General features: G+C 50.5%; 1 protein-coding gene across 3 annotated transcripts in view; it reads left to right on the plus strand.

Moving 5' to 3' along the window:
• ARHGAP10 (Rho GTPase activating protein 10) overlaps positions 1-12,988 on the plus strand; it is a 345,093-nt gene extending 332,105 nt beyond the window's left edge. Inside the window, exons 21-23 of one of the 3 annotated variants that reach the window (XM_008065053.2) lie at positions 1,831-1,983; positions 3,762-3,853; positions 12,227-12,988. In XM_008065053.2, the coding sequence (XP_008063244.1) occupies positions 1,831-1,983; positions 3,762-3,853; positions 12,227-12,315 (334 nt within the window). In that variant the 3' untranslated portion in view covers positions 12,316-12,988. The remainder of the gene's footprint in view (positions 1-1,830; positions 1,984-3,761; positions 3,854-12,226) is intronic. The other 2 variants (XM_008065054.2, XM_008065055.2) reach the window with 2 other exon arrangements.
• The last annotated feature ends 2,519 nt before the right edge of the window (positions 12,989-15,507 follow it).

The following is a 15,507-nucleotide window of genomic DNA, read 5'->3' on the forward strand; positions in this document are numbered from 1 at the left end:
TGGCAGTTTCCCACTACTGCCAATCCCTTTCTTATAGTATTACGATAGTTGTTCAAGGTCCACTTATGAGTGAGAATATGTGATACTCCAATCTTTGTTTCTGTGATAGATCACTCAGTATTACAGCCTCTAATTCCACCCAAGTTGCTGCAAAGTTCCTAACTTTGTCTTTCTTTATGGCTGTGTAATATTCCATCATGTATACGTACCACATTTTTTATCCAGACCTCTTTTGACGGGCAGCACAGTTGGCTCCATGTTCTTGCTATTGTGAATAATACTGCAATGAACATACATGTGCAGGCATCTTTTTTATAGAGAGATTTGAGTTCCTCCGGGTATATTCCCAGTAGGGGGGTTGCGGGGTTGTACGGGAGGTCAATTTTTAGATCTTTTAGGAATCACCACACTGTTTTCCACAGAGGCTGTACTAGTTTATACTCCCACCAACAGTGTAGCACAATCCCATTCACAATAGCCACAAAAAAAGTGAAATACTTTAGCATCTTTCTAAGCACTGTGCTTTTATTTTATTTTATTATTATTATTTTTTTTTTTGAGTTGGAGTCTCACTCAGTCGCCCAGACTGGAGTGCAGTGGCTGCTCCCGGCCACCGCAGCCTCGACCTGCTGGGTGCCAGCGATCCTTCCGCCTCAGCCTTCCAAGTAGCCAGAACTACAGGTGTGCGCTACCACGCCCGGCTGATTTTTTGATTTATTGTAGAGATGAGGTCTCGCCAAGTTACCCAGGCGGGTCTCGATCCCGCAGGCTCAGGCAATTCACTCACCTCAGCCTCCCAAAGGCGCGGGATTACAGGCTGAGCCACCGAGCCCGGCTAGCACTGTGCTTTTAAAGGGAACTTCATCTACACCATAGTTACAAGGCTTTGGTTCTGAGACAACTGAAGAATAATTCAGCTCATCACATATTCACTGAACTCTTCGTGTTCAGAGGCCTCTCTAGAAGTCAGTTTACTGATCTCTTTACATTAACTTAAAAAAAAAAATGGAACTATTATGGAATGTTCAGGTCACCAAAGATTTTTGCTGTTCGTTGGTTTCTCCCTTGAAACTCCAGTGTTTGGCCTTCCGTAAAGGAAGCCTGAATCCCAGTGACAATTTTTTTTCTGAGTTGCTGCATATGACCAGGTAGAAGAGCTTTAAGTGTTTTAAGGCCAAGTGGTGATCTTTTACAACTACAGTTCATGTGCTTGATTCCAGATTTTTGTGACTTGTTTTTCGGTTTTCTTTTTTTTTGTTGTTGAGGTCTTACTCTGTCACCCAGGCTGGAGTGCAGTGGCACAATCACAGCTCACCACAACTTCCAACTCTTGGGCTCTAGCGATCCTTCTGCCTCAGCCTCCCAAGTAGCTGGGGCTACAGGCATGCACCACCAGGCCTGGCTAATTTTTTGTAGAGTCGAGGCCTCACTGTGTTGCCCAGGCTGGTCTCAAACTCCTGGGATCACGCAGTCCTCCTGCTGCGGTCTCTCAGGTTGCTGGGATTACAGGTGTGAGCCAGCTGTGACTTTTCTTATAAGCAGATAAAATGAATACTTTAAAAATCCCAGCCACTTTTTTGAGCAGTTAGATCTGGTTGTCTAATTAGTGAACACATATGGGCAAGATGGGATCTTCTCCATAAACCTGGAGAAGTACAGTAAGATGCCTCTAGTTTTGGGATATAGCCTGGGAGGAAGTAGAGAGGACTTTGTCCCTACAGTGCTGGAGGGAGAAGGGAGTCAGCATCTTTGCCATTTGAGTTTGGGATATTGTGCACTTGGTGTCCGATGACCTCTTATTAATCCTGTCTTTTAAACTTTTGCCCTTAGTCCAAGCCAGAACCGCCCATCTACAGTCCAGTGGCTTAACCCACAGTCTCCAACCACGCCAAGCTCCAACCCAGCCGTGACACCTCCTTCACCCAGGTCACCTCCTTTCCTCGCCTCTCCTCCAGCCACCATAGCGGACAAGCCACTCGAAAGGTATGTGGCTTGGAGTCTGATGTGGAACGTGGAGCCCGGCACGCAGGGAGGCTTGATGCACCCAAGTGGGTTCATGTGTTCTGCTCAGGTTCCCCTGGCGTCTTGGACTCTATGGGTCGCATCTATTTTTATTTATTTATTTGTTTATTTTTTGAGTCAGAGTCTCACTCTGTTACCCAGACTGGAGTGCGGTTGTCGCTTCCAGCCACCGCAGCCTCAACCTGCTGGGCTCTGGCTATCCTTCCACCTCAGCCTCCTGAGTAGCCGGAATTACAGGCATGCGCTACCACGCCCGGCTGATTTTTCGATTTATTGTAGAGATGAGGGCTTGCCAAGTTGCCCAGGCGGGTTTTGAACCCGCGGGCTTAGGCAATCCACTCACCTCAGCCTCCCAAATCGTGGGATTACAGGCTGAGCCACCGAGCCCAGCTGTGGGTCACATTTACAACCTTGTATCGGGGCTGGGCCTCATTCAGTTCAATAGCATGTCCTTTGGAGACATTTGCCTTACATGAGACCTGCTTGAACCTACTCTGTCTTTTTGGTGCTAGTTGTACAGTTAGGAAATGATTTATTTGGGGAGAACTTTGTGTATATGCATAGAAAGTACATGATTTGTTTCAAAGGAAGGCATCCTGGCACTGGAAGCATTAACTTCCATGGCTATTGGTGGCCAGTTCTGTAGAGGACAGAGGTCCCAGCCTTTAGCCAAGTCCTTCCACCCGTTCGTGGCTGAGATGTTTCTTTCTATGAGTGACTTCTGCTACCCTGGGGGGGGGGGGCAGCGCATTTCCTTCTGCTCTGATTGGATCTGCCTAAAAGCATGGTCTCCATCCTTCCCCGACGTGTTCTTTTCCCTCAGGGACACAGATGATGTTTCTATAGATGAAGATAAGCTGATTCTGGTGGCTTTTCTAGGGGTGGAAGGATGGGGGTCTGAATATACAAGACCATGGCCAAGTGCAGTGGCAAACACCTTTAATTCCAGCACTGTGAGAGGCTGAGGTGGAAGGATTGTTTGAGCCTAGGAGTTCAAGACCAGCCTGGGCAACATAGCTAGACCTCTTCTCTAAAAAATAAAAATAAAAAAATTAACTGCCCGTGGTGTTGCATGTCTGTTGTCCCAGCTACTCAGGAGGCTGAGGCAGAAGAATTGCCTGAGCCCAGGAGATCGAGACTGCCGTGAGCCATGATTGTGCCACTGCCCTGCAGCCTGGGCGACAGAGTGAGACTTTGACTCCAGACAAACAAATAGAAAAATAAATAAATAACTATAGAAGACCCAAGTAAGATCAACAAGCCCCTGGAGGGGCTGAGGAATACCTTCCAGATAGAGTTGGGTCAGTGGTTTATTGCTGAGCCCATTTGGTGTTTCCCTGCTTCCCTGGCCCCCAGCTGGCCCTGTATCTCCAGATGCTGGTGGCTTTCCTACCAGACATACGGAAGCGCTTGGAAGGAAACATGCCTGTGGTTCTGATGATCGTGAGCGGTGGGAGAGGGTATCCTGCCGGGCAGGGAGTAGAAAGAGGTGAATTGACTGACAGCCAGCTTCTCCGAGAGGCTCCTGCGGAAAGGTGTGAACTTGAAACCCAACATTGACCTAAACATCGAGCACTGGGGCTCAGCCTGATGTTCACTTCCCTGCTCATTTCTTTTCTGGGAGGAGCTGCCCCACTGGTGACATACACAGGATTTGGGAAATGGGGGCGGGGGGATGGCAAGGTGTTTCTCTTCCGCTTTTTCACATTCTCGTGCGTACCTCTCCCTTTCCCTTCCAGCGTCGTTAACCGGAAGGCCCGAGCAGTGTATCCGTGTGAAGCAGAACACAGCTCGGAACTGTCCTTTGAAATAGGAGCCATTTTTGAGGATGGTAAGTGTTGGGGGAGCTCTGTGGTAGGATACATTCTGCCATTCCAGAATCTCTACAACACAGAGGGATGGGGCAGTCACCGATTGTGCTATTGTCGGGCAGGCTCATCTCTCCCTTGGCGCCTTGGACAGGAGCATTTGGCTCCCGGATCCTGAACCCCAGGGACTGTCTGCTGATGGCTGGACCATGGCTCTGCTTTCCTCTTTTTTAAAAAAATGTATTATTTTATAGGCAGGATCTCCCTCTGTCACCCAGGCTGGAGCACAGTGGCATGGTCACAGCTCACTGCAGCTTCAGCCTCCTGGGCTCAGATGATCCTCCTGCCTCAGCCTCACCACCATGGCCAGCTACTTTTTGAATGTTTTGTAGAACTGATGTCTCGCTATGTTGCCCAGGCTGGTCTCAAGCAGTCCTCCCGTCGTGGGCTCCCACAGTGCTGGGATTACAGACTTGAGCCACCGTGTCCGGACTTGCTTTCCTCTTGCTTGTTCTCCAAGCCTTCTCACTCTTGCGGGTCTTCGTTCAGGTCACTTTCTCCTGAGGAAAGAAGACTTGAAGTTGAGAAATATTTCTGATTTGCATCCTTTGTTTTCCTTGTTCTTCCAGACTCCTCATGCAAGCCTCCTAAATGCTGCAGGTTGGGCAGATCTGAGTTGTCAAAGAATATCGTGCTCAACAAATTTTGATTTCTGGTTCCCTTTCCATTTTTGTACTTTATATTTTTGCTAATCTGAACAGTGCGTGAGTCTCCAGGTATTGGTTAATGACTTTGCATATTGAAATAAGGGTGTAGCTTTCAGAGTATCTGATGTTCATACACAAGTATTTATGAGCTGTGCTTGGTTTAATATTTCAGAAAGTTCTCCTGTGGTTCAGTGTATTTTTTCCCCTGCTCTTGATTCCTTCCCTCTCCAGTCCTGCTCATTATGAAATTCATTGGTTGCTGTGGAAACGGTGATGTCGTGTGTGGGTGGAGCTTCCCAGAAGAGTTCTGGGGAAGCAGTGGGAACCTTAGATGCTTGGAATGGAATGGTTGATCAGCCAGAATGTTTGGAATATATGGAATATATCAACATGAGGCACAGTGGTGTATTGTCAGTAATGCAGCATTTGCTGACGATTGTTTTTTAGAAAGCAAGTTGCCTCATTTAGAATAGATTTCTATATGTGTGTGCTACGTACTCTCGAGAGCCAGAGACTCCTGGTAGTGTCAGAAAACAAACAACAACAACAAAAACCCACATACAACAGAATTATACTCTGTGGAGAAATCTTGCTCTTGAGTAGAAGTAAGATAATTCCTCTATCACCATAACATACACACATACAAATTTTCCAGGGCAGTTTGGTAAAAGAGCTGCCCTGCCCTGGGCCTGACACATACTGACATACCATATGGCCAAAGGGAAAGCGGAGATGGTAGTATTGAAACTCATCCATCTGAGAAATAATGGTGAATTTGCATTTTGTATGATTGTGTTTGTTCAGAAACCTCTGAAGACCCTTACGGCAACATGGTTTGTGAGATAGTTAGCTTGGTAGAAGGTGTTTCTGTGAGGATGCTTTAGGCTGCAAGTAACAAAAACGGACACAACTGTCTATGTTAATCTTGAAAATGGATTAGCTAAAGCCAGGTATAGTGGAAAGCACTTGGAATCCAAGCTACTCAGGAGGCTAAGGTGGGAGGACCTCTTGAACCAGGAGTTGAAGGCCAGCCTGAGCAACATAGTGAGACCCTGTCTCAGTAAAAATGGGTTATCTTACACAGCAGTAAGTCTGGAAGTAGGGAGCTTCAGGGTTTATTAATTCATATTCTCCAAAAAAGTCATCAAAGACCAAAGCATTTCTGTCTCTCTGTCAAACCATTCTCAGCTTGCAGACTTGGGCCTCTGGCTGGTTTTCCCTGATGGGGAGCAGTATGGCTGCCACAAGCCCCATACAGGATGGCCACACTCATCCTCGTGTTTCTTTAAGAATGAAAAATGTTTTCCAGAATTTCCTTCCTAGTTTAGTTCCCCCCCACCCCATGTCCCAGTAGCTAGAGCTGGGTCATATGCTTATCCCAAACCCCATCGCTGACAAAGACTCAGACCCATCAGAGCCACGCTGGGCATAGCATACCTCCTCTGCCATGTCATGAAAGTCAGTACCTAAACGAAATGCAGATCTGCCACCTTGAATAAAAGGAGACAGGTTGGTAGGTGTTTAACCCACGAGACTTAAGTCGTCCAGCTTTAAAGTCCCTAAGTGACTTGCAGAAGTCTTCCTAAAAAGGGGGTGTACATGTGTACCATATACATGGACATGTCCTTTTAGTTACATAAACACACAAATACAGTATTTCAGGGTGTTTCTGGAAGAGGAAAGCCATTGACAGCAGGTAACTATGTAGTTCTGCGGTTACTTTGAGATCAGACCTTGGCTTTTCGACTTTCTGTGTGGTCCTGGGCAGCTTCTTTAAGTACGCTATGCATCGGATTATTCATCCTCATCCTTGGTGACGTCCACACGATGGATGTTGGGTCAACACAGCATTTGGGACTACTAGAAGATAGGTCACAGACATCTGTTGCTGACCGCGGTGCCATTCTGGGTGCATCATGGTGGGCCACAGAAGTGGCTGCATTTTGAGCCACGCCGTGTCTCCCTCAGGCTCTGTATTCTGTAGTGCCGGTGTCCAGCTCTTTCTGGACTTGGCTAACTGGGGCACCCAGAGTGTGTCAGCCGTTCCTCAGCCCATCCCCCAAGGCTGGCCCCTCGAACAATGCCTTGTTGATGAGTTGACACTCTCCTTCCCTCTCCCCACCCAGGTATGTAAGTGTCTCATTTTGGGTGAGCCATGCATCTTGTAGGTGCTTCCCTGAGTCTTCTGTGGCATGCAGATATGCATAGTGGAGGGCGTTCAGCGTCAGCCCCATTAGACTCTGCTTACAAGGGGCAGTTCTTAAAGGGCACAGTGAGTCAAAGGTCCCACACAGAGTTTTTTTGGGGTGTGTGTGTTTGCATCCTCATCTTCTGTGCATAGTTGATCGCTCAGCTGGTTAAGAATATGTGTCAACCCAGAACGCGTTCAGTGAAGCCCTCCCTCAAACGACTGTGGGGTCTTTCCTTCTGACAACTGACGTTTAGCAAGACTGACTGGCAGACCATCCGACCACAGCTTCTGTGGAGCCAGGCAGTGCTCCAAGTGGCCACTATTTACAACTCAGCCACAGGAGAGTTGCCAGGAACCACTCCTGTTCTATAGACCGGCAGTGTGCAATGTCCCAAGACGTTTTTTTCCTGTGCTCACTTATCCATTTGGAATCTTCCAGCATCCACAGGTGTTCTTGCAGTGCAATGCCATTTTGTACCTCATGCAGGCAACAAAGGAAATCGCTTTAAGGCATTCAGTGGGCTTTGGAGAAAACAAAATCGAGGTCAGCGTGACCCCTGGGCTGCATTGCCAGGGTTATGTGGTTTGGAATATACACAGCAGTGAGAAATCCTAAACCAGAGTGTGGAAGATATAGGGACTTTAGTGATGACGTGGCTCCATGATGGTCCTTGATTTTTGCTCTTACTGAGTGGGCCTGGACCTAAGTTACGAGTTCAGATTCTAGGCTGAAGATTTGTTTCCCTCCCTCCCTCCCTCTTCCTTTCTCTCCCTCTCTCCCCTCTTCCTCCCCTCCCTCTGTCTCCCAGGCTGGAGTGCAGTGGCACAATCACAGCTCACTACAGCCTTGACCTGCTAAGCTCAGGTGATCCTCCCACCTCCGACTCCTGAATAGTTGGGACTACAGGAACATGCCACCATGCCCAGCTAATTTTTTTACCTTTTTTTTTTTTTTTTTTTTTGTAGAGACGAGGTTTCACTGTGTTGTCCAGGCTGGTCTCAAATTCGTGGGCTGAAATGATCCTCCCATCTCAGCCTCCTAAAGTGCTGGAATTACAGATGTGAGCCACCACACCTGACCCTGAAGCTGTGTTTCTATAGTGGACACACCAATGCCTGGCCATTGCTTTTGGGAAATGCCTCCCACGTTCCCTCGGGTGGGCCCTGTTTATAAAGTGTCAGAGCAGTGGATGTTCCTGTGACTGCCAAAGGGACCCTTCCCTTCTCTCTGCAGCTGGGAACCTCAGAAATGCATTTTGCAGGTGATCAGTCAGTCCTCCTCTCTTTCCAGACAAGTGTCACTGCAGCTGCTGGACCCTGCAGTCTGATGGGGGTGGTTGCCCTCCCTAGGGCTGCCTGGCAGGATGGAGGGGTCACTGGGGCAGGAGCATCATAGAGCTGCTTTTCTGCATGGCCCAGGCACGTTGGTGGCTTTCACGTGTAGACAGAATCTCTTCATTGCTGAGGGAGCAGGTGTGGCCCAGGTTAATCCCTGAAAGTCCCTTGTGATTACACTTTAAAGGTTTCCGACAGACACAGAGTAATCATTGGAAGACAATTTGGCATTATCTTGGAAAGTGGATCGTGTATAGAGCACACAACCCAACAACTTGGAGTCCTCAGTACATTCCTTACATGGGGAAATCTTAGAAAAAGCGCTAAGTAAAAAAATACCTACGAGACGACTAGATACGAGATTCTGGTTAAGCTCAGAAAAGGGATATTTCTGTATAAGTAGGAGATTTATGCAACAGGATAGCATTGGGGATATGTACTTGTGGGATTAAACCTTATTTTAACCATAGCTGAGGTAAGATCATGAGAAACACAACTTTAAAGCTACTGCTCAACTCAGGAGGGAGCTAGACAGAGCCTAGGACCAACCTCCCTCGTCGTCCTGTGGCAGTCCTGAAGTTGCCCGTGGGTTCCTGGTATTCATTGTATTGTGACGATGCTTTAGTAATTTAAATATCTGTTGTGTCTAGTGTTTCTATTAGCTGGAATGGGTCTTCACTCTTTGGTGCTAGTTAAGGTCCTCGCTCACACCTGTCTTGGCGCATGCCGTGGTCTTCCAGCATGAGGCTGGCAAGGGTTCTGAGGCCGAAGGAGGCAAGCACAGCGGAGGACGTGTGGGAAATGCCAGGCACCGAGCCTGCCATGTCCTACACCCACAAACACAGAAAAGTAAACCCCGCCATCCATGCAGACAGCTCTCTGGGGAGGAGTAGTTTGGTCAACAAAGTACAGAGAGGAGCGTGGTCGGCAGGCCTCGACACGACCAGGATGGCCAGATCTTCAGAGAGGGAGGAGACCCTCTTGGCCTCACGTGCAACTTTCCAGCCATCTTTTCTGTGCCCAGGGACACCTAGCTATTGCTGCTCCGGACTCTTCCAGGCTCTTGGGTATTCTAGGAGCCTCCCTGGTTCCCTCCCTAAGGCAGTAACATTTTTCGCCTTCCTGGCTCCTGCCTTCCAGGGAGGTGAGGGTTGAGGAGGTGGTGAGTGGGGATGTGACAGGTGTTTCTAGTCTGTTGGTGGGGGTGGGGCAGGATTCCCGGCCTAGCGTTGGGTTCCCCATTTCCGCCTCCTTTCACTCTCAGCCTTGTGGGAAGACACTTGTTGTCTTTTTCTGTTTGGCCTGTCTTCTGTTAATGCCTAATCACTGTGTGCAGGGGTGTGTGTATAGGAGAAGTAGCATGCATGTGCAGATTAGACTGTTTTATTGATTCCACCGCAGGTCCTACAAGCTAAGTGCTGGCATCCCTGTGGGTGCAGGGGAAGAGACGGAGTGAGGATTGGGGGTCCAGTCACTTCCTGGGTGCACCCAGCTAGCCAGGAGTCTCCTTCAGGCCCCTGACACCAGCCCTGGCCCCTTTCCACTGAAGCGCTCACTTGACTACAACCCCAGGGGCACCTTTTGCATAAAATCCAAGCTCTTTCCCTGATGGCAGCAGCACACTGGTGGCATTGGCTGCATGCTGGTAGCATTGGCCACATACTGATGGCATTGGCTGCACACTGGTGGCATTGCCAGCCTGGGCATCTGGAGGAAGTGAGAAGCCTTTGAAAATCCTGATGAGAGTAGCGATGTCAGGGCAGAGGTCATTGAGTGTGTGACTTGCTACCTGGTCACTTTGAAAGCACCCTTGGATTCGTTTCCTCATTCATTATGTAATTGTGCATCCAACATTGTGCCAGGCACTGGGGGACACCAGGTCTCGTGTCATCCATGTTAGAGCCTAGAACGGAAGAAAGAGTCTCAATCCCTCTGAATCATGGAATGTGTGGGGTATACAGCTGGGGGCCCCAGCATGGTCTGGAGCGTTGGGAGGAGTCACGGAGGGAGGGGACGCTGAAGCTGGTATCCAAGGGTCGAGTGGGCACTCTAGGCATCAAGACAACAGAAGGCCAAGGCAATGCAGTCAGCCAGGATGTATACTTATTTCAACCCAGGACGGGATGAGCAAATGGCGATCTGGTGAAGAGGAAAGTGAGAACTGGGTTGTCAGCACTTGAGCCAAGAAGTCAAGGCTGCAGTGAGCTACAAGCGCACCACGGCACTCCAGCCTGGGTGACACAGCGAACTCCTGTCTCCAAAAAATAAAAAAGAATTTGATTGTCAGAGTCATCCAAACTGTGAGGGTTGGGGAGGGTGCTACACATCCGTGGACCATGAACTCAATGTGCTGGATTGCAGTCAGCATTCAAAAAATAATAACTACTTAGCTACACATGCCCCCTTTATTATTCTTCTATTAATAAATAATAGAAAACAAGGCTGGTCGGGCACAGTGGCTCACGTCTGTAATCCCAGCACTTTGGGAGGCCAAGGTGGGAGGATTGCTTGAACCCAGGAGTTCAAGACTAGCCTGGGCTGCATAGTGAGACTGTGTCTCTACAAAAAATAATTAAAAAAAAAATTAACCAGGCATGGTGGTGCATGCCTGTAGTCCCTGCTACTCGGGAGGCTGAGGTGGAAGGATCGCCTGAGCTCAGGCATTGAAGGCTATGATGAGCCATGGTTGTGCTCTATAGCCTGGGCAACAGAGTGAGACTTCAACTCCAAAACAAAACAAAATATAGAAAGAAGGCATTGCACGTAGTGAGGGTAAGTATTGCTTCATGGAACTCGTGTATGTTATGTGCGTGTGTGCGTGTGCTTGGTTTCGGACATGAACTTGTTCTCATGGATTAGGATCCGAAGCTGAGTCCCTCGGCCAGGTAGCCCACAGCACCCCTCCGAAGCCCTTTACATGCGCGAATGACACTCCTGCTCCCCACCGTGGCTGGGGTCAGAGCTGGGGCCTGTTCACAGCGGGGGGTTCCAGAATGCTTCTATATTGGATTTTTTTGTTGTTGTTGTTGGAATCTTACTCTGTCGCCCAGACTGGAGTGCAGTGGCATGCTCTCAGCCACCGCAGCCTTGCCCTGCTGGGCTCTGGCGATCCTTCCGCCTCAGCCTTCCACGTAGCTGGAACTACAGGCATGCGCTACCACACCCAGCTAAATTTTTTTGATTTTATTGTAGAGATGAGGTCTCGCCAAGTTGCCCAGGTGGGTCTCAAACCCCTGGGCTCAGGCACTCCACTTGCCTCGGCCTCCCAAAGTGCTGGGATTACAGGCTGAGCCACCGAGTCCGGCCTTGTATTGGATTTCAAACCCTCATGATGTGTGCTTGCACCCGCGTCCTTTGCTGTTCAGTGGGTGGCCATTCTCTTAAGGCTCCATCGTGGGCATTTATGGAGACCTACAGTGTGCCAGGTACTGTGCCCAGGTGTGTAAGGCCTAGGTCTGTCTTCAGGAGCTCCCTGTCCAATATGGGGGTCAGACCAGTTCCCAGACAATACCCGTGAGGCATGAGAGTGCTGCAGGGATTGAGGAAGACTGTCCAGAGAAGGAAGCAGCCAGTTGGTTTCTTAACCTGGTGAAGAAGGGAGGAAAAGTCAATCCAGGTGGAAGCACTGCACATGGGAAGGCTGGGGATCCCAGCTGGGCTTTCTCTGGGCGGTTCTCTGTGACTGATGTGGATGGTGCATGAGTGGAGGGGCAGGCTTCCGGAGAGGTGGGTGGGGCCAGGTGCCCAGGTGCCTGTGCCCCAGAACAATAAGACGCTTGGTTTTGACTTGAAGCTGGCATGCCACCCCAGCCTGCATGTTCACTTATCTTCTGGGGGAATGGAGGCAGGAGAATAATGTGATCAGCTCTGTATTCTAGAAAGTTCACTGAGCAATTCTATGCGCAACGGAAGAGGCCAGACTGGAAACTGGGAGACTAGTTAGGAGGGAGCTGTAGGAAGACAGGTGAGGACTGTGGTGGCCAGTACACAGAGACAGAGCCTGTCAGTGGCCCTGGCGCAGCCTTTGTGACGGGACATCCCAGGAGTGGGCCCCAGGCTCCACTCACTGGCCACCCCCTGGATGAGACACAGCAGCACAGCGGATACTAGGAGGCATGAACTTGGAGGCATTTTGGTGAAAAGTGATTTCTCTTCCTTTTCAGTGCAAACCTCGAGGGAACCCGGCTGGCTGGAAGGGACTCTGAATGGCAAGAGGGGGCTGATTCCACAGAATTATGTGAAGCTGCTATAGCTCCCAGCTCCTGAGAACCCCCCCGTTGACCTGGCACCCGAGGACCTGCCTGGACCTCCTTGCGCCTCCTGGGCTCAGAGCTGCACCCACAACCCACCTCTACACCTGGGAATTACGAATCACAATCAACCCTGGGGGTGGGGAAGGGTGGGGCGGACACACCCCACGAACTGTGCAGATTTGTGGGTCAGGAGGAGAAAGTCAGGATTCGCAGATTGAACTTTGCATTTGTCAAGCGTGGGGACTTGCGATGCTTAACTCTCCAGCCTATAGAGTGGGAGGGAGGACATCCTTCTGCTGCCTACCAACCCCTCCGGTGGTCACACCACCAGACGCCCCCTCCCCCACGTCCCCTCTCCTCACCGAGCGCCTGCTGCTGAGATGTTAAAGGGAACCATATTCCATGCAGTGTTATGTTTGCAGGGTGCGCGCTTGGCTCTGGTGACACCTGGCGTGGCTCCTGGTACCAGGGGAAACAGTCTCGAGCCAGAGGGAGACAGAGAGATGCTCTTTTCAAGCCAGACAGCCACTCCGGGGACCGCATGCTCACTGCCCCCAGCCAGAGCACACAGCGGCTGTGTCCTTGGTGCTCCTCACCTGTGTGATGTTTTCTAAACACCACCTTTATGCCTCAAAGTCTTGTACATGAAATAAAATGTCATTTACTATTTGATTGGTCTGTCCTGAGGTGGGAAAGAGATCCTGGCGCTTGTCCCCCCATCATGATCTGTGACTTGGCAGCCTGCGATGGGAACCTGCTTTCCCTCTGAGAATGGGACACACTCCCAGGTGGAATTTGTTCAGGGAACCAGGAGTGTTCACAGCAAGCGGAATCCTGGAGGGGACCCTCCAGCCAGCTGCGCAGGCCTTTCCCCCAGTGGCCTGCAGGACCCTGAGCAGGGCGGGGCCCTGCCCCCTGTAGTCTGCATGAGTTGCGTTCATGTTGTTGAGGCCCCCTCTTTAACTGGCTTTGTTGGACACCCCTTCCCACACCACCCGGCTGCCCGTCTTCCAGATTGCAGTGAATCTCTCCATCTGGACTGATCTGCGGGGAGAGTCTGAGGCTGGCGCTCGGGCATTCGGATGGTCCCCGGAGGAGTCTCAGCCCTTGGCCCTGCACCTGCGTGTGCACCCGAGGCTGATGGCCGCCCTCAGCGTGGGCAGACCCTGCTCTGACGGTCCTCCTTCCCCTCCCTCAGAGGACTGTGGAATGTGGAGCTTAGTCTTAGCGCCCCCAGGACGCTGAAGCCAGCCCCACGCCAGAGACGACTCAGGGGCCTGGCATATCTGCTCCTGGGAGGTTCCTGGACCTGTCAGACTTCTCAAGAATGTATCAAAAGAAGGATGTGTCTGTTACTGCTTCCCCAGATGAACTGATTCAAGAGCTTGATTCAAGAGCTTGCGGGGTAACAGCTTTGAAGTCACCTCATGTGGACCATGTGAGGATGTCGACTCAGGAGTCATAGTGTACAGGGGACTGTGCCTACTGAAAAGTGTCCATGGTGTTAGTAAGCAGAAGGACAGTCTCAGTGCAGTGTGATTGAAAACACTGAGCCAGGGGCCCAGTGGAGCGGGTTGAGACTGGAGGTGCCTGGGGTCGCCCGAGGTCTGGGCAGGGGCCTGCTTGACCCTGGGGCTGGGGTGACATGGCTGTCAGGGTCTTGTTTTCTAAGCTTTCATTTCCAGCCCCTGCTTGCCACTTAGGGGATGTAGAAGGGAAATTTGGATGTGGGAAGAGTTGGCCGCTGTGTCCCACTTCTGTGAAAACCTTCTATAGGAAAAGGCAAACTCTGGGCAATTATAGTGGGCTGGGAGTAAGTTCTTGGCCGTATTCCTATTGATGTGTCTCCAGGGGCCATTACAAATAAGACTCCCTGCACCAGGACTTGATTTGTTTGCTTGAGGAAGATTTCTGTTGTTCGCAATGCAATCCGTCCAACTTGTCACAGTGTGCTTTCCCCACCACTTGGTGAAGGACATCACCACTAAGTCTGGCAACCTGTGTGACCCTGGGCAAGATAAGTCACCTGTCTGAGTCTTTTCCCACCTCCTGAACGTGAACCCCAGAGGTTTGGGGTTGAAATGACCTAATAGATGTTTGTGGTATGTGCTCAGTTCATGGGAAATGCTATTGTTATTTTTATTGATTCTTTTTCTTTCCTTGAGTTGGAGTCTTACTCTGTCACCCAGACTGGAGTGCAGTTGCACTGTTCCAGCCACCGCAGCGTAGTCCTGCTGAGCTCAGGGATCCTTCCACCTCAGCCTTCAAGTAGCTGGAACCACAGGCACATGCCACCATGCCCGGCTAATTTTTTGATTTATTATGGAGATGAAGTCTTGCCAAGTAGCTCTTTCTGCAGGCTGGTCTCAAACCCCTAAGCTCGGGCAGTCCTCTGGCCTCTGCCTCCCAAAGTGCTGGGATTATAGGCATGAACCACCGCGCCTGGCCCCTTTATTCTTACTGATACCATTGAGACTTGCATCTTTGCTATCTTTGTGTTCCGCAGGACAGGACAGGGTGACAGTAGTGACGTGCTACAAAGCTCCCTGTGGCCTCAAGCACTGGAGACCCCTCCTGTGGTTATCCGGGGAAAGGGAAGAGAGGGGTTGTACCAGAGGGGTTCAGGGGTGCTCCCTCATGACCCACGAGCACCAGTGTGGCCTGGTTGCCAAGGCCTCCGGGGGTGTGGCCCAAAATATTCTTAGGAATGGGATCATGAGGTGTTCTTACCTTGGTGGATCATCTTCGTTTCCCCAGGAGGGAAACTGGATGTGTGTGGCTGTTTTATTTCTGGGGAGTGGGGTGTGGCTGACATCCCCCCTCCCCAGCATCTACCCTCCCAAGCAGTTTTGGCAGCCACAGTTGCTTAGACCAGGCCTGTGGCCTGTGGTGGCAATGGCTTGGGGCAACAAAGAGTGCTCAGACTCTGCCTGTCTGCAGTGGGGCTGCCCACTGGGCCTCCCCAGTGGCCCTTGCACCTATAGAGATGCCAGGTGAGGACAGAGCCCAATGTGGAGGTGCAGCTGCCACCCCTTCCTGGTAGCAGATGCACCTACACTTGGGGTGTGGGGGGAAGGCATTGGGCATCTGTGCCCGTGATGGATGTTTAACTCACTCTTTCCTTCCTGGGGCTGTGTGAACTGGAGACATGAGCTCACTTTTCTTGGTGAGAAAATGAAGTGCTCGCTCAT

The sequence above is a fragment of the Carlito syrichta genome, unplaced genomic scaffold (assembly GCF_000164805.1).
Source record: "Carlito syrichta isolate Samal-C Ts95f unplaced genomic scaffold, Tarsius_syrichta-2.0.1 Scaffold308142, whole genome shotgun sequence".
In the NCBI taxonomy this organism is placed as follows: Eukaryota; Metazoa; Chordata; class Mammalia; order Primates; family Tarsiidae; genus Carlito; species Carlito syrichta.